An 18,914-nucleotide genomic window follows, 5' to 3' on the forward strand; every position below is an offset into this window, starting at 1 on the left:
GTCCTGTCTGCACCCCGGACACGCTCACAAAGTGCAATCTCTCAGAGGACTAAGAAACCAGTATAGACAAGTAACTTTTGGAAAGACAGAGTCCACAGAACATCCGAGGTCAATTCTTCACAAGTTTAATGATTTGCCATACCTTTAGTGATTAACATAAATTACAGCTGTGTTTACATATGTTTTCTGTTTTAGCCAAGCCTGTTAAAATGCATTAGTTGAGTTGAAAATACATTAACAATAAAATACACAGTGAGACCAATGACATACAAACAAAGGCAACGCTCTCTACTAGCAGGCAAAAGAATTCCGGGCATGATGATTTTCGTCTTGGAAATGTACCCAGTCAGGAATAACAGTGGCTAATTCATTCACAAAAAGTAATCCAGTAAACAAACTCCCAGCTCTTCCTATGCAGCTGCTATTGAGGCGTCACCAGCTCTTCCTTGAGGCTGTAAGAAAAGGAATAAAAAATAAATAACCTTTGTTTACATGGAAGGCATTTATTAGATCATAACAGGGAAGCTACTCTGAATTTGTTTACATGGAAGGCATTTATTAGATCATAACAGGGAAGCTACTCTGAATTTGTTTACATGGAAGGCATTTATTAGATCATAACAGGGAAGCTACTCTGAATTTGTTTACATGGAAGGCATTTATTAGATCATAACAGGGAAGCTACTCTGAATTTGTTTACATGGAAGGCATTTATTAGATCATAACAGGGAAGCTACTCTGAATTTGTTTACATGGAAGGCATTTATTAGATCATAACAGGGAAGCTATTCTGAATTTGTTTACATGGAAGGCATTTATTAGATCATAACAGGGAAGCTACTCTGAATTTGTTTACATGGAAGGCATTTATTAGATCATAACAGGGAAGCTACTCTGGGGCGCGTAACTAAAGCGTTCCGTTCACGACTCGTAAAAAATCATTTTAGAAGACTATTTTAGTTTAGGTCTATTTTTTTCTAATGTACACGCCACTATCACGTCTGGTGTAGCTAATTCCATTGATTATAGCGGGAGCTAATTGTTGCAGCAGACGCAACGTGAACGGAGCGCTTCAGTTATGTGCCTGGTGTAGCTGCCATATTTATATATAACTGCCATATTTTCAGAAATCAACCCACAATCATCAATTTCTAAATGTAACTTATCATTGTGAATATTTAACATGAGGAGGAATCGTGTGTGTTTGTGCATGATTTTCCTGTCTGACATGATTGACATTTTGCATGGCAAAATGACATTAGTGACACACCTCTGTTGTCACGTTTTCTGACCACTCTTTAAATGTAACTAAATTTGATTAACCACTATGAATGTTAAAGGCAAAGAGTATGTTTTTGTGAGTGTGTGTGTGTGTGTGTGTGTGTGTGTGTGTGTGTGTGAGAGAGAGTGTGTGTGTGTGTGTGTGTGTGTGGGAGTTGACACATATTTTTCTTCACTGTAAATGTGACTCCATATAAGTCCAGGTTAATGCTATGATAGATAGAGGATCCATGTGAGGGGAAAGAGAAGGAGGATGAGGACGATGAGGAAGATGAGGGGGTCACCTTGACAAAGATGCGCGAGGGCAGGAACCGCTGGAGCAACTGCGGGGGAACGTTGGGGAAGCGCAGCAGGGTCACGCTGAGCAGAGGCAGGCTCTGGTAGCCCGCCATCAGCGGGTAGAAATTATACAGCATCTCCTGCTCCGCACCCGGCAGGATACGCATGCGCACCTGCATCACACACACACACACACACACACACACACGGTAGAGTACTCAGAGTGAGAACCACACATGTTTAATTGTAAAACACATGCAAGTCCAAAGAGACAGAACGCACAAAAACACAGTCATTAACGAGAGATCCTATAAGAACAACTTCTTTGTACACTTTGGAAGAAAATGACAGAAGGAAACAGATGATTCTACGCTCCGCCATGAGTGGGAGAGCAGCGCTCACCTGTTTGAGGCCGGAGAACATGAAGGCATCACTGGGCTCCACGGACATCTCCACGTCCTGCACCAGGGCCGTGCGGTTCTCAATGCGGTACCTCACTGGCAGAGACTCACGCACGCGGCCGAACGAAGGCAGGTCTGACAGCACAACCACAGGACACAACCACATACTGATTTACCCCACTCTAAACGCTATGAAGAAACCACTGTTTGACATGCATTGACAAAGTGTGTGGATATTTATGGAAACATAACATGGCATCATGACATAACAATAATAAAAGTACTACTAACGACATCCGCTGTTTTCTCTGTGTGAAAAGAGAGAGAAATCAAACTTAGTGTCTTCTCACCAGCGTGCACGTATAATGGAATGGTTTCGACGATAACATGAGGGAGGGTGACAACAGTGTTGATCATTGGGGTTGCAGCGAAGGTAGATTTCCTGAAAAAAATAGAACAAATACACGATCAAAAATATCCATTTTACATACTGGTAATCTCTAAATCTAATTTCCATTGTATATCGACTATTCATTATACATGTCCTTGTTTTCGATGAAAAAGCTAATTTTTTTTATCTACCAAAGCAGTCAGAAAAAGCCTTTAGACAGTCTTAATGTTGTAAACAACAGATTCAGTGGATAAGTGGTCAAGACGTGGCCAGATTGGCCAGGCACACGGACCTCTTCCAGGAGATGATGTACTGCCCCGATGCCACTGTGCTGCTCCCGTTGGCCACCGGGGGGCACTTGAGACAAAAGCACTCGCTGGCACACTCCCCAGTCTGGAGCACCTCTGCACACACACAACAGAAGAGTCCAGCACCACTGTCAGTCTAGCGTTTCTATTGACTTTCTTACTGCTTAGCTCAAGACTGAATGATACAAAAATCACAATTACAGACAATTATAACATTTCTGTTTTTGTAACATCTCTGATACTATACTGACTCAACTAATTTAAACTTCACTTTAATGTCAAACTAGTTGAAGGCTTGTATATGCTACTGAAGTGTTTGTATTAATGAACGGTTCATTCACCAACCAGTTCTATAATTCCTCATGCACCATGCTTTTACTTGTAGTTTGCCACTGAAAATATTCTGTCGGCCTGACAAATGTGAAAAACGGCTCATCTAGTATTTCCAGTTACTCTGAGAATTTCAATGAAAATCGTCTGCATAGCATATATTAAATTCACACAGACAAACCAAAGTTAGAGGACTAACTTGAGAGAAGAGACTCTCTAGCCCCTCACCACCCCAGTTTCCTCACCTTCCTCTAGCTGTGATTGCAGCTGGTCGATGGCAGCCATAGTTGGAGCAAGGTCCAGCCGGCTGGTGTCCAGGTGCAGTGGCCATGGCGACGCACTCAGGATGTCAGTCATGAGCAAGAAGGGGATGTCAACGAACACCCTGTCCAAGTTCTCAAACTAAAACCACACAAACAGGAATTAATTTAATGCTCTTCAAAATAGTTGTCTTTAAATTCCTTTAAGTTAAAACTCATGGGATATTTTAACTCACCTTTTTAGAAACAAACCTGGTGGTCACCTCAAATGGAATGACAGTTTCTATGGTGACAGTCTCATCCTGTAAAAAAGCATGTAAAAACAGATGACTAAAAGATACCATAGCAATACATTAATTACTAATGTCAACAGCGAGTTACTGGGGGTATGGTTTCTGTTGTAACATTTACATTCCATGCATTTAGTTAATTTGTCGCTTTATCCAAAATGTCTTGTACTAGTGGGCAGTCATGACCTTGGTAGTGACCTTGCAGTGAGTGCCGGACCACCTTGCTTTTGCAGCGGCTGTACCTTGTGGCACTTGCAGGTGATCTCCTTGCCCTCCACGGTAGTGCTCATGGTGTAGGCCACATGAAAGAGGAAGATGCGTGAGCCGGTGCTGACTGAGCGCACATACAAAAGCTTTTCAATCTGACCACACACACACACACAGCCAGAGATGGACAGAGAGATGGACAGAAGGCTGTTAATCACCCTTGCATGAAGGATACACACAGACAGTGGCATTATGGCACAGACTGGTTCGCATAACTGGCACTAATTAAAAGGCACACATTGAGTAACATTAATTAAGCATTAACTACTGTATTACTAAAATATTACGTAAGTATTACTAAATGCTAATCGTAAAGTTTTGTTAACTAAATAAAATCAGTAACGTGGACCTGGGAACTGAGATAACGAGAGGGGACTGGGAATGTTGTGCATGTCTGACCTTCTCTCCAGGTTGCAGGTCTCCGATGGGGAGGTCAGTGAGCAAGGCCGGATGGGAGTCATCACACACCTCACTTCCATTCAGGGTCACGTGGGTCGTCTGGGTGAGGTTTGCGTCCTGGCCTGCACACACACACACACACAGACACAGACATAGACACACACAGACACAGACACACACAGACACACATACAAACCCACACACCAACACAACAACACACAGATTACTCCTGGTGAGAACCATAACTTTTTGAGTTATTTTCCATAACTTCAGAAAAAGAGCACATGTGTAGTCACAAGGGCTAAGAGCACGCCTGGGCCCCACCTGGTTTGAGGCCAGCTGTGAGCTTAACATCTCTGGCCACAGTGTCCTCCTGGGACTGGATGGTCAGGGCCATGCAGTACATCTCGTTGTTGAGCGCTGGGGGCTCATGACGCAGCTGGACTGAGATACGGGGGACCCTGGAAATAACCCTACAGAGAGGGAGGAGCAGAAGGGGAGGAAGAGCTGAACAACACAACACCATTATCGGAAAGTCACCTATTTCCACCCTTATACGTGTATGTGTCACTTAATATTCATTTCTATACAAACCAAGATGGCGGATTCCTAAAGAAAGCCCCCACCCAATACGTGTATCTAAATGAGCTAATAGCTATATACCAAAAATTTCATTTTTTTACCCGTGACTCGAGCGTGACTAGAGCTGTAAACAATGTTGTACGGCTGCATGTACAAATCCACTTGGAGCTCCAGTGGAATTTTGATTTTGTGATGAGAGTTCTCGGTCTAACAGTTGATGTGCCGAGTGAGTGGGCGGAAATAGCACGGTATTTGAGCACGGTAGACAAAATAAAAATTTTAAGGCAGTAAATGCTCCTGTTAGGAACCAAACCAGATTTTGTTCAAATCTTCACACCAAAGGCTACTGGAAAATGTAAGGTTAATTTATCAAATGTTATTTTGAAGTATTAAAAACCATCTTTGTTTTAGAATTTTCGAACGAAAGGGGTGGAAATTGGTGCTTTTACGATACATTATTTAAGCAATGTGGCACGAGTGAAAGTGGGGTTGCTGTGGTGCGGCCGTAGGCATACAGTAAGGCCGGACGCTAAGGATATTACTTTAGCCTGTAGTTTGAGGATATGATGATTAAGAGGGCATTTCATTTAAAGCACCAACAATATACACGCCCCTTTAAATGAGAAGCATCCATGGCTTAGTATACATCTTGAAATACAATTATCTGCTGTTATTTTCTTTTCTTCAGAATTAGGCAAATCAGAGATGCCCTGATTGCAAACACACTGTGTGGACATCCAATGGACTACAGTTCCAGCACCCACTGGGGACGCTGTAAGCGGGGGTCTTACATGGTGCTGGCCTGAATGGTCACCATGTCCCAGTCCACATGCTGCTCCGGGGCACGGCCGCGCCTCTTGAAAGAGCGGGACGCCTGCACGGCCTCTTGGGAGGAGCCTGCGTCGCCGCCTCCGCCCCGCCAGTTCAGATAGACGCAGCGGCCGCTCTCGCTGCCCAGCATCAGGTGCACGCCAGTGATCTAGCACACACACACACACACACACACACACACACACACAGTTAAATTTGCAACCCAAAAGTGCATATAGGTGTTAAACAGAGATCCCAAACACATGGCCATCCTGTTGTGTTGTTGCATACCTCTATCTTCTTTCCCACATCTTCAGTCTTGGCCACAAACTTGAAGCAGTACTTGCGTGTCTTGCCGGGCACTAGACACATGTTCTCCTGGGTGGACGGCTCGAGGATGTCTTTGGACTTGCACGGCTCCTCCACCAGGCAGTACTGGTTGTATTCCTGTCAATCATATCAAACATGTCGACCTTGATACTTTTAGGAGCAGGACAGTGGTCTTTGTCCATGGACTACAATGATGGCAAATCATGCCATCCACCTCCGTACAACCTGATCAGAAAATTGTAGTTTAGCATCTGAACAATTTAAATAGTCGCATAATGTCCACAAATATCAGATTTGAAAACCAGGGAGGATGTTTTTGTGTGTGTGTGTGTGAGTGTGTGTGTGTGTATGTACCTGGTTACTCAGGCTCACACACAGTTTGGAGAAGCGAAGGGAATGTGGGCAGTCAGCCTTCAGGTAGACATGCAGCTGCACTGGGTCATCCACGTGGAAACTGGGCGACAGGAACTTGGCCTTACACTGGACTGCAAGAGCAAGGGGACACAACATCTCATTGGGCATTTAAATTGGGCAAGACCTCAACCTTAGCTATTCCTACTGTGAACTATGTTGGCAAATTGACTTCTATAGTATGTCTCCTCAATCAACAGTAGTCTCAATCTGCCAGTTTCACACTAGCCAACTATGCCAACCTATCAGCATTATGGCTGAAATACACCTGAGATTATATCAAAAGGTTCTCTCTCCACTCACACCTGAGATTATATCAAAAGGTTCTCTCTCCACTCACACCTGAGATTGGATCAAAAGGTTCTCTCTCCACTCACACCTGAGATTGGATCAAAAGGTTCTCTCTTCACTCACACCTGAGATTGAATCAAAAGGTTCTCTCTCCACTCACCAAAGGGCACATACTCCTGCATGTCCACGGTGAAGTCGTTGTTTCCCGCCAGAGAGACGCGGTCGTTCCACAGTGCCTGGGCAGCCTTCACTGACGCTGGGTCACAGTCAGGCTCTGGCTCCGGCACCTCGTTCTGAAGTCAAGGGTAAAAGTTGACATTTCATCCGAAGAGACAAGAACTCGCAACGGTGGGTTCGGCAATCGAACCTGGCCTGACCGATTGTCAGACAGTGATGTTATCGCTGCTCCTCCATGCACTTTTCTCTCTATGTGTGTGTGTGTGTGTGTGTGTGTGTGTGTGTGTGTGTGTCTTAATGACCATGTGTCCCTTATAAATGCGATAGCAAAAAGCAGCAGCTGCCAGTGTGTGCTTCTCTGAGGCTGCATGAGACTCACCATCAGTACTTTGATGAGGTTCTTCTCGATCCTGGACTTCTGTTCAGTGCGTAGAGTGGAGGCTAATAGGGGAAAAACAGGAAGTCAGGTTATATGCCACCCGTCACGTCTAGCACAGTGGTGTCCAACAAGACCAACAACAAAACCAGTGTGCAGTGTGTTAGTGTGGGCGGTGGTAGCGAACTGGTTAAGGAGCTGGGCTAGCATGCAGTGGCCAGAAAGGTTGTGGGTTCAATTCCCGGCTTGCACCATTGTGGCCCTTGAGCAAGGCACTTAACCCCGATTTGCTCCGTGAACAATGGCCCTTGTAATATAACGCAGTGTTTCTCAAAATGTGGTCCGGGGACCACTGGTGGTCCGCAAGCTGTCCCAAGGGGTCCGTGAGCAGACGTGGTAAAATATAATATAGATGAGTTGTTTGCAATATTGAAGCAACTTGTATGTAAATCCAAACAGTTTTGCAACATGCCTATGTAAGCTACGCCAGTTTAAATCATATGAATCCTCTGACACAATAAGCAAGGTGCAAAGACACTAAGCAAGGTGGTTCAGTGAGTAGGCCTATTGTGTAATATACTAATTTAGCTAGGTGGTCCGTGAGTTTTTGTTTTTATTGGTTAAGTGGTCCTGAAAACGTTTGAGAAACACTGATATAACGGACATGGTGGCTTTAGATAGCAGCGTCTGCTGAAGGAGTACATGTAAAGTGTGAGGGAGGGGGTGCTTGTGTCTAGTAGGCGCACCTCGCCCCACCAACTCCATGGCGTAGGTGATGTAGTCCTTGATGAGCCCCATCAGGTAGGAGCACTTGAGGGCGGTGCAGAGGATGGAGGTGAGCAGGGTCCACCAGCGTTCCGTGCGGTAGTCACACATCACGTAGTCCAGCAGCCTGTCCAGAGAGAGAGAGAGAGAGAGAGAGAGAGAGACAGAGAGAGAGAGACAGACAGAGAGAGAGAGAGAGAGAGAGACCGTTAAGGAGTTGAAGGTGCCACATTGACAAAGCTTAAAGCATTATTTATAATATACATCTTCAAATCTTACACAGCCTGTCCCACACCTGGCCTTCATGCCTGTTTTAAGATTGGTAAATGAGTGGAGAAATAAAGCGGTGTTAAAATAACTCTTTTTAGCAACTCACTTGAGGGCTTTGGTGTAGTCCTTGGCATGGTAGTACTCCTCTCCCATCTGAACCACTGTACGGAAAAAAAGAGGGAAGAACATGCTCACATCTTATTCATGTGATACTGCAATAGTATTATAATAATAGTATTATTGTCACGATAAACAGATCACTTCACAGTTGGGATGCGATACAAGATGTTGTCTTTTAACTCATTGAATGCCAAGCTGTTTTCGGAAGCTTTGTCCTAGAGTGCCAGCAATCTAGACCATTGTTGATGATTTTTGTACAGCCACAGCATATTCTGTGTTATAGCTATGAACACATACAATGGCTCGCTTAAAAAGGTGAGACATTAAGCTCTCAGTGGGTGCAAACCGGGTATTTCTACACCTCTGTTCCTGAGAAATCCTAAGCTAAACAGTGGCTAGTTTTCATCAAAATCGCTGTTTTTTCTAGAAATGACGCCTTTCATGAAATAATAAGTGTTGCCTGTAAACTTTCCGGAAGTGATCAGCTTAGACTGCCACCTAGTGATAGACCCACGAAAATGGCCTGGTTTTGAGATGACGGCATGCGCCACTGATTCGACCCAAAGCGGCAACCGAAGTTATGATAAAATGTCCAGATAAAATGTCCAGATTGTGCGTTTTTCATGAGTTTTCGATCGTCATATATTTCATTTCCATTCATCACAGAGTTCCCAAAATCACATATAAGGTGTGTTAGAGTGTCTAGTTTCGTAATTTTAAAAGCTAAAAACGTAATATTACGTTTTTGGCACTCAATGAGTTAAAGAAAGCAAAATGCAAATTCCTTTTCTTAGTACAGTTTTGTTTGTATGGTATGTGTGAGGCAAGTCAAATAATAAAACAAAAACACGTATGCCCCAAAACTCACTTAAGTGGCTCTTCATTCGTGGACACTTGTACTTCTTGAACTGGGCTACAGCATTGCTAAGCAAAGCAATGATAAGCTCCTGCAAACAACACACACACACACACACACACACACACACAGAATGAACCAAACAGACATAATGAACTACAGACATGCTGAGTAATGAAAATGTTAATAAATGCATATTTATTAGACTAGTTGACCATTACAGCCAGTAACCAAAAAAAGAAATGTCCTTAAGTAACCCTGAGGAATGACATTATGTTTACATCCTTGGTCAATCTATGACTATGGTGAGACTGGACAATGGATGAATAATGTTATTAAAAGAGGCATCAATATAAGCACTCTCAGGAGTGTTCATTAACCTTCTCCATCTACACATTGACAAGGATGTTCAAAGGTGTCGACATGTGACACAGATGATTCCCCCGGTTTCACAGTTGGCTGGAGAGATCATGTGTGACTGTAGTGAGTTGTTCCATTGTTTATAAATGTTTTTTCCTCCATACTGGGGTGACATATATCATGTGTGTGCGTGTGTTTGTGTGTGAAGCTCTAACTGAGTGAGGTACCGGTATATCTTTTTCCTTCATCTGGAGTGTGTGTGTGTGTGTGTGGCTTTAACTGAGTGAGGTATATCTTTTTGATGTGTGTGTGTGTGTGTGTGTGTGTGTGTGTGTGTGTGTGTGTGTGTGTGTGTGTGTGTGGCTCTAAACGAGTGAGGTATATCTTTTTGTTGTGTGTGTGTGTGTGTGTGTGTGTGTGTGTGTGTGTGTGTGGCTCTAACCGAGTGAGGTATATCTTTTTGGTGTGTGTGTGTAGCTCTAACCGAGTGAGGTATATCTTTTTGGTCTGTGTCTGTGTCTGTGTCTGTGTCTGTGTTTAGCTCTAACCGAGTGAGGTATATCTTTTTCCTTCATCTGGAGAGCCAGAATGCCCAGTTTCTCTTTTTCTGCGTCTGGAGGGTCAATACCTGAGTGAGAGTACAGTAAGTGACAGTGTGAGAGAGCGTGAAAATGGAGGAAAGCTAGAAAAACACAATAACAGGCCTAACAAAACTCTCTCAGAGACATTACAAGGACACAAGTAAAGCATGTCGAAGTTGTTTTCCTTCAGACATGTTTTCATTTATTCACTTAGGCAAGATATCACAGTAAGATATACATTTTGTTTGTATGCATTAAATGAACTACTTTTCACATATACACAGGAGAGATGTTCAGTTCCTAGTGCAATAGGTACAGTAGGGGATTTCACACAGCGGCCAACTCTAAAATTTACCCTTCACAGAACAGTGTCATTGCTTCTAATCAGTGGCTTTTTAACTATAGCTTTATCCTGTATTTGTTTCTTTCTGTGATCTTTGTTCCTGCTTTCTGTTATTCTTCACTGTTTGCATTTATGTATGAAACATTTATCTACATTTCTGACCACTGAGTCCCTGACAGAAGAGATAGTAGGTATATCTAAAATAATAAATAATAATATAAAAATAAAACATAGCAGTGTTGATTGAGACGTGACCACAGGCTACTCACTCTGGTGGCCCTGTCTCCAGGATCTCTGGCCGTAGAAGTCCAGTGCTCCCGCTGTTGTCTCCAGAGGGTCGGGGGCTGGGTAGGCCACACTGGGCTGGAGAGGAAAAAAGAGTCAGAACTTTAACCCTTAAAGGTGTAGGTTTTTGAACGTTCTAAGTTCCGCAACAATTGAAGGTTCTAAAATTCTATGTTGAATTCAATGAACCCAGATATTCTTTAGAACGTTCATTTCTCAACGTGTGATGGTACTCCTTTAAGGGTTAATAAGAGTCAGAACTCCCATTTGAACATAAAAAGAGTCAGAACTATTTGAATATAATAAGAGTCAGAACTCCCATTTGAACATAAAAAGAGTCAGAACTCCCATTTGAACATAACTAGATGTACCGCGTAGCGGTACAAAATATGACCGCCGCTCAGTCCTGTACATCCGTTCCGCGATAATAAATCACACTTCAATTTGTCTCCATATTTTACTCCATCCCCCACTCTTGAACCTTTTGTGTATGCTTGTTTGGCATGCCTGTGTGTGTGTGTGTGTGCGGCTGCACAGAAAGTAGCCTACTGGCGCTGAAAAGCATTTATAAAACCTTTAAAATCTCTAAACAATCACAAGTAGGGCAGTTCATCACAGTTCATCCATTGCAACTGGATTGATGAAAGGTCACTAACACCTGTAGGCTACATTGTATTTGGGAAAAGCAAAAGGTATCAGCATAATGTTATATTGTTATTTATTTATTTATAAACAAAAACATCTCTGTCAGTTCCATGCCGTTTTCAACAGCTATCAAAAACAAAGGTCATTTTGGATGGATGGATTTTTGTGAATGTTTCTTCTTCTACATAAGATTTTTAGTCATCTTTAGTTCATGTGATACTTTATTGTCAATGCACAAATTAAGTAACAGTAGTCTGAAACGTTATTGTCAATGCACAAATTAAGTAACAGTAGTCTGAAACGAAATGCAGTTTTACATCTAACCAGTGGTGCAAATAACTGACATGTCCAAATGGGCCTTGATGAAATGCGTCGCTAGACTGTTCATACACATTTTAATGGGCCAAAGTTGAAGAGCTGTTGTCCGTTATTGTTTGTGCAAATATAGGCTGATTCATGTTCCCTTGCATTGTGTAACTAAGGTCCATGGCTAGTCTGGCTTTCACCAGACCAAGATCAATCTTTTAAGAAATCAAAAAATAAATAGCGGGCAGATCAGGCTGGGTTCACCCAGCCTTGGCATAGGCGCCCGATATACACTTTTAACTTCCAACAAAATTACGTCTCACTGCAACGATGCGCCATCTCGTGGACAAACGACTACGTATCGCCAATACTGGAAATGCAGCCATGATGATGATGATGAATAGTTGGCTTTCTTTTAATCCTACTGAATTTGTAATTATGTATCGGCCGTTCTAATACCGATAGTATGTGCGTGCCTGTGTATGTGCATGTGTATATGTGTGCACTGCCATCTACAGGCCAATGAGTGTACAGTCACTAAATGTACACATAACCTACATTTTTTTATACCCCCCCATGGATGAAATTCTACAAAACTTGGCATACCCCCACAAATGAGTGATTATGGGCCAGGTTGATGTGGGCCCTTGAGACCAACATACCATAAAAGATTCTTCATTCTCAGTGCCACGGCACGGCACCAAATTTCATGTGCACCGGTGTTTCGGTGTCCCGGGTATCGTTAAACAAAAATTCAGGAAGTAGATGACGGGGAAAAAATAATAAATTAATAATAAAAATTGTTTTGCCAGGAGCTTGGTATAATTTGAATTTGTGAGATAGATGATCTATCTCTTGACAAGTGTCTTTTATTTTCCATTTTCTGCGTGGAACACAGGTGTCCTCCACACAGGTGTCAGAACTCCTATTTGAGCATAATACGAGTCAGAACTCCTATTTGAACATAATAAGAGTCAGAACTCCCATTTAAACATAATAAGAGTCAGAACTCCCATTTGAACATAATAAGTGTCAGAACTCCCATTTGAGCATAATAAGAGTCAGAACTCCCATTTGAACATAATAAGAGTCAGAACTCCTATTTGAACATAATAAGAGTCAGAACTCCCATTTAAACATAATAAGAGTCAGAACTCCCATTTGAACATAATAAGTGTCAGAACTCCCATTTGAGCATAATAAGAGTCAGAACTCCCATTTGAACATAATAAGAGTCAGAACTCCTATTTGAACATAATAAGAGTCAGAATTCCCATTTGAACATAATAAGAGCGCTGCGCTCCAGTGTCGGCCGCTGCTGCTGTACCTCGTGGCTGCAGAGCTGGCCTGCCTGCTGCTTACGTTCCTGGGCGTAGTACGCCGCCTGCTGGTAGTAGAAGCCAGGGTTCTGGGTCTGGATTGCAGTGAGGCCGAGCTTAATGGCCTCATCAAAGAGATCCCCAAAGGACTGAAACCTAGAGTGAGGTGGTGCAGAAAAAGTGTAAAAGGAGACTTGAAAATGTATTGGAAGATGTCAGCTAATTATTCATGGAATATATATTGGAAGGTTTCTATTTAGAAGTGCATCACACTTAAACAAAAAAAAAGTCCTGTAACACATAAAAATGTGTGTATTTTGTATCCATAGTATTTGAATCAAAATGTATCTGATTCTAAACATTAATAAACTACAAATAAAAAAACATCCTATTTTCAAATTAAATGAAGGATTGTCTATACTGCTAAAAAAAAAACACTTCAATCATGCACTCGATCGGTACTCTGACACTGTTTGGTTCTGAGGACAAGTAAAACTTTTGAGGCGAGTGTTTTATTTTGCAGGAACTGTCAGACATTCTGTGAATGTAGTTTGTCAATGGAGAAAAGGGTGGAAGGTTTCAAAAATGTGTTTAAACAATAGTGGAAAACTGTAAGTGTTCCCCTAATTTTTTTTGAGCAGTGTATATTTCACTATGCAGAGAATCAATGAAGCCATTCTTGCCACAGTCCTGTGCACGACTTCTCCAAACTAATCAAAAAACCCTGTTACCGGGTTAAAACCACTCAACACTTATAATAAATCTGATATAAATTAAGACTCTACTATTTCTGCACTTATCTTTTCTAGACAATACATTCTATAGACCCTTTCAACAATAAAAACAAAAACAATGCTTGAACGTTCTATTTGGTTCCCAATCTACTTCCTCTGCATTAAGATAACATATGGAATGTTAAAACGGAGTCAGAACTCCCATTTGAGCATCTGAGTCAGAACTCCTATTTGAACATAATAAGAGTCAGAACTCCTATTTGAACATAATAAGAGTCAGAACTCCCATTTAAAACATAATAAGAGTCAGAACTCCCATTTGAACATAATAAGTGTCAGAACTCCCATTTGAACATAATAAGAGTCAGAACTCCCCATTTGAACATAATAAGAGTCAGAACTCCTATTTGAACATAATAAAGTCAAGAACTCCCATTTAAACATAATAAAGTCAGAACTCCCATTTGAACATAATAAGTGTCAGAACTCCCATTTGAGCATAATAAGTGTCAGAACTCCCATTTGAACATAATAAAGTCAGAACTCCCATTTGAACATAATAAGAGTCAAATTCCCATTTTGAACTCTCCCCATTTTAGGCATAATAAAAGTCAGAACTCCCCATTTGAGACATAATAAGAGTCAGAACTCCTGTACCCGTGGCTGCAGAGCTGGCCTCGCCTGCACTGCTGTACCTCCTGGCTGCAGAGAACTGGCCTGCCGCCTGTTGGTAGCTGCGAGAAGCCAGAAGCCAGGGTTCTGGATCTGGCAGTGAGGCCGAGCTTAATGGCCTCATCAAAGAGATCCCCAAAGGACTGAAACCTAGAGTGAGGTGGTGCAGAAAAAGTGTAAAAGGAGACTTGAAAATGTATTGGAAGATGTCAGCTAATTATTCATGGAATATATATTGGAAGGTTTCTATTTAGAAGTGCATCACACTTAAAAAAAAAAAAGTCCTGTAACACATAAAATGTGTGTATTTTGTATCCATAGTATTTGAATCAAAATGTATCTGATTCTAAACATTAATAAACTACAAATAAAAAAACATCCTATTTTCAAATTAAATGAAGGATTGTCTATACTGCTAAAAAAAAAACACTTCAATCATGCACGATCGGTACTCTGACACTGTTTGGTTCTGAGGACAAGTAAAACTTTTGAGGCGAGTGTTTTATTTTGCAGGAACTGTCAGACATTCTGTGAATGTAGTTTGTCAATGGAGAAAAGGGTGGAAGGTTTCAAAATGTGTTTTAAACAATAGTGGAAAACTGTAAGTGTTCCCCTAATTTTTTTTGAGCAGTGTATATTTCACTATGCAGAGAATCAATGAAGCCATTCTTGCCACAGTCCTGTGCACGACTTCTCCAAACTAATCAAAACCTCTGTTACCGGGTTAAAACCACTCAACACTTATAATAAATCTGATATAAATTAAGACTCTACTATTTCTGCACTTATCTTTTCTAGACAATACATTCTATAGACCCTTTCAACAATAAAAACAAAAACAATGCTTGAACGTTCTATTTGGTTCCCAATCTACTTCCTCTGCATTAAGATAACATATGGAATGTTAAAACGGAAGCCTTGTGGGGCCAACTATGATGCTGATAATGGAACTCTCTTGAAAGGGTCTATACTCACTCAAAACTTTCCACAGTAGACCAACAACACATTCTTCCTGTGCTGCATATTTGACAAGTCCAGTAACACCACACAGTTTATCTTTAAAATACATCATACAACAGACTTTCTATACACACCAACCACCAGGTCAGGTCTGGCTTTATTTATACCACACAGTTTTCATACTTCAGTTTCTTGTTCTTGTTCATGTTAATATTCTCATCTTGCAGCTTTTCATTTACATTAGCTAACAGTTGTTTGGTGCTATCAAACCGATATGAAAATGGTCCGGAGCACAGAGGTCTCTTACTGTTTGGACATCCAGGCGGTGTGCTCGAACGCCAGCTCGGCGCTGCCTATCTTCTTCTTGCATAGGTCGATGTGCTTCCTGAACTGAGCGATGGCATCCAGGGGGGTGTTGTGCTGGAAGCACAGCCTGCAGATCTGAAGGGGACACAAACATATGTGACGGCCAACGTAAAGACATCAGACTTGGACTTCCTCTTTCTGAAACGCTCAGCACATTTAGGACAATGCCATTTGATACCCCCACAGACAGGATATGCAACTGTGTTGAAATACCACCTCCACACCACAAGCCAAGTGATAATTCTGCTCTTATTTACAGCAACAGTATGGAAGTGTTTACAGTTTTTGAAGGTTGTTTTGTAGATAGCTAATTTCTGAGTCCTATTTATTTTTACGGTGTATGGTTATGTGTGGAACAAACCAAAATACATTCCTATTACTCCCTCTAGCTGCCAAGGTTATTCATTATGCACTGCTATGGTTTGAGTCCCTACCAACCCTGCAAAAACATAGGAAGAGCTTTTACTGGATGATAGCCCTAAATACTGTATATAATGCCATAGGCCATAGGTTTCATCACTGTCAGCTCAGCTCTTGTTCTTTTGTTAGTGTTTGCCAAGCAGGCCTGTTCTTTGCGCAATCAGGTCTAAAAAAAAAAAAATGTTTAAGTTTACCTTGTAGTTGATGAAGCCAGCCATGGTCTTGATCTCCAGCATGTTGGTTTCATGAACGCGTAGCTCATGGACAAGGCCATATGCTGTTCTGTAGTACCTGCAACATGGAGAGGACATTTAGTTCCCAGCAGTAAGAGCTGTCAATATGTTAATTGTGTGTTTTATGTGAGGGGAGGCTTACTTAAGTGCATTCTGTGTATCCTGCTTGAGCTCACTGAAAAACCCAATCTTAAACTGATGCCTCACAAACAGTAACTGTAATGAAAAATAGTACAAAATGTATAGACAAATAGATATCATCACAAATTGTACCTTTATGTGCCACTTCAGTAATTTAGGAACAGGTGAAGCAAGGTAGTCAAAAACAGTATACCTGGTGTGTCGTTTTGTTAAGGAACTCCTTGTGAGACTTGACTCTTCTTATTTCTGTGTAGTAGTATGTCTGGGCATGTTCATAGAAGGCATTCTCTAATCTACAAAAAACGTTATGCATTAAGTGATAAATCAAAGCACATTCATAACATTTTATTCTCTTCAGATGAACTGACATACATAAGGTTAACACAAATCCCAAACTGAGAAATACTCCCAAAATGCTTTTAATGCCTTCCTGACAATCTAAACAGTCATCTTTGCAGTCTACAATAAGTACATAGTGTGACGTCTCACCTGATGATGTACCCCACAAGGTGGTCAGTGTGGGGGAGCACAAAGAGTGACTTCCCTGACAGGTCACAGGCATTACACAGGGCGGCAGCACGCTCAGAGGCCACTACATCCTCCCCTTAAACGACAACGTGAGGTCGAGAGGTGAGCGTAACAACCGATTACAGCCATAGAACTCATGGAAATGCCCAAAATATCAGAAGCATCTAAAACTGTATTAGGACAAGCATTACCTGGAGGAAGAGGTGTTTTCTTCTGGATTAAGACTACAGCGACCTTGGTGTTTCTGCCTTGCAGACTTGTTCTGTTTTGTCAAACATAATCAAAGATCAATTTATAATATCCTCAAATTCTCTGTATTTTACTGTATGCAGGGCTTAAAGCAAGGAAACGTATGTGCCTGAAGTTATCAGACATTTTTAAAGACATTTCCCAATCTTAAATGGCCTGGTCCAATCCTGAATTCTAGCACAGTGTCACAGTGCTATAACTTGTTCTAAATTAATGGTATTATGAAGAGTGTAGAAAGAGGTACTGATATATGTTCTTTGAGTCAATTAATACTTTCCAGTCAAAGGAACTGATAACACTCAAACAAACAAGCTACCTGACAATCTCCACTTTGGTGGCACATTCCGACTGCTTCTCCTTCCACTGGGCATCATCCCAGTCCAACTCGTAAAAGAGCACCACCAGCGCTGGAACAAGGTTCAAGTGCTTATTCATCCAGCCAGTCTTCAAAATCCCTTTTGGGATGTACCACTCATAGGAGGTTCTCTGAGGGGACAGGACCACAATAAATAATTTTAATAACTAGGCCTAAGAGTGGATAGCTGTTCTGAAGTGATCATTTGACATACTTTTGTGCGGCACTTTGGATACTCATGGTCTCCTGGCAGGACTTTGAAGGAGATGGGCACACGGTCAGCTCTCCGGTTGGCACAGAATGCGTCCCAGATGGCCCGGTGCACAGCATTGTACACCACATCCAGACCCGTCAGTGCCACGAAAGCCATGGGCCTGCAGCATAGCTCGGGGGGCAGGTCCCACTGCGTGGGGCTCATCATAACAGTAGCGAAAGGCCAGGTCTGCGAAGGACATGACATCATGACTGTTGATGCAAACTAGACATGAGTGATAAACTATGTTTAGGGCGAGATCACCCTGAAACATCTTATTTGTCAAAGGTTATGGATTAGCTAATGTTACAACTACATACGTTTCTAGTTAGTTCACTGTGAAATATACGAAATATATCCACCACAGTCATGGTGGTTTGACTGACAAACAGTTAAACAATGAAAGAGAAATGCTGAGGCTCTCACAGGTGAAAATCATATCCTAGAGACGGAAGGAAATATCAGCTGACATTCAAAACAAAGCTGCTGCTAAGCTAATGCTACATTGCAAACTAAGCACTATTCAATATAATTATGTCAGTATATATATATATATATATATATATATATATATATATATATATATATATATATATATATATGTTACATCGAACTTTCAGTCTACCAATATCTCACTGATATAATAACAATACAAATGCATGTCAGTTCTAACAACAAAATTAGTGGACTGTTATCGATAGTAACATTAGCTAGCTGACACGGAACACTTGCTAGCCTAAAAACGTATTTACCTCTCAAAAAGGTGTACAGTCGTTCGAAGTTATGTACTCCAAATGTGATCTGGCTTTATGTGTACACTACCTCTTATCTTGCACACAGACTTAATACATTGTCTTGATGGTAAAACCTTTGTATTTTTAACGGTATGGTCTGTCAACTTGTTAGCTACGTGGCTAACTGAAAACCTCTTCCGACAAGCTTGCCATATGACATCTCTTACGTTGGTAAT

At 41.6% G+C, this 18,914-nt stretch overlaps 1 protein-coding gene across 1 annotated transcript; it reads right to left on the bottom strand.

Annotated features, from left to right (window-relative positions):
* Positions 1-109: 109 nt before the first annotated feature.
* On the bottom strand, positions 110-18,864 carry trappc11 (trafficking protein particle complex subunit 11). Its single transcript, XM_048230810.1, has 30 exons — positions 18,697-18,864; positions 17,906-18,133; positions 17,653-17,822; positions 17,279-17,349; positions 17,049-17,163; positions 16,753-16,852; positions 16,561-16,634; positions 16,380-16,476; positions 15,707-15,840; positions 13,042-13,189; positions 10,748-10,841; positions 10,103-10,182; positions 9,207-9,285; positions 8,325-8,379; positions 7,930-8,075; positions 7,187-7,248; positions 6,791-6,923; positions 6,283-6,413; positions 5,890-6,045; positions 5,580-5,767; positions 4,531-4,679; positions 4,207-4,328; positions 3,783-3,902; positions 3,487-3,552; positions 3,236-3,392; positions 2,645-2,756; positions 2,312-2,403; positions 1,963-2,096; positions 1,566-1,733; positions 110-452 (listed from the first exon to the last, which is right to left on the bottom strand). The coding sequence occupies exons 2-30, from the start codon at positions 18,110-18,112 to the stop codon at positions 411-413; spliced, it is 3,402 nt and encodes a 1,133-aa protein (XP_048086767.1). The 5' UTR covers positions 18,113-18,133; positions 18,697-18,864; the 3' UTR covers positions 110-410.
* Between the last annotated feature and the right edge of the window lie 50 nt (positions 18,865-18,914).

Source organism: Alosa alosa, chromosome 21 (assembly GCF_017589495.1).
Source record: "Alosa alosa isolate M-15738 ecotype Scorff River chromosome 21, AALO_Geno_1.1, whole genome shotgun sequence".
In the NCBI taxonomy this organism is placed as follows: Eukaryota; Metazoa; Chordata; class Actinopteri; order Clupeiformes; family Clupeidae; genus Alosa; species Alosa alosa.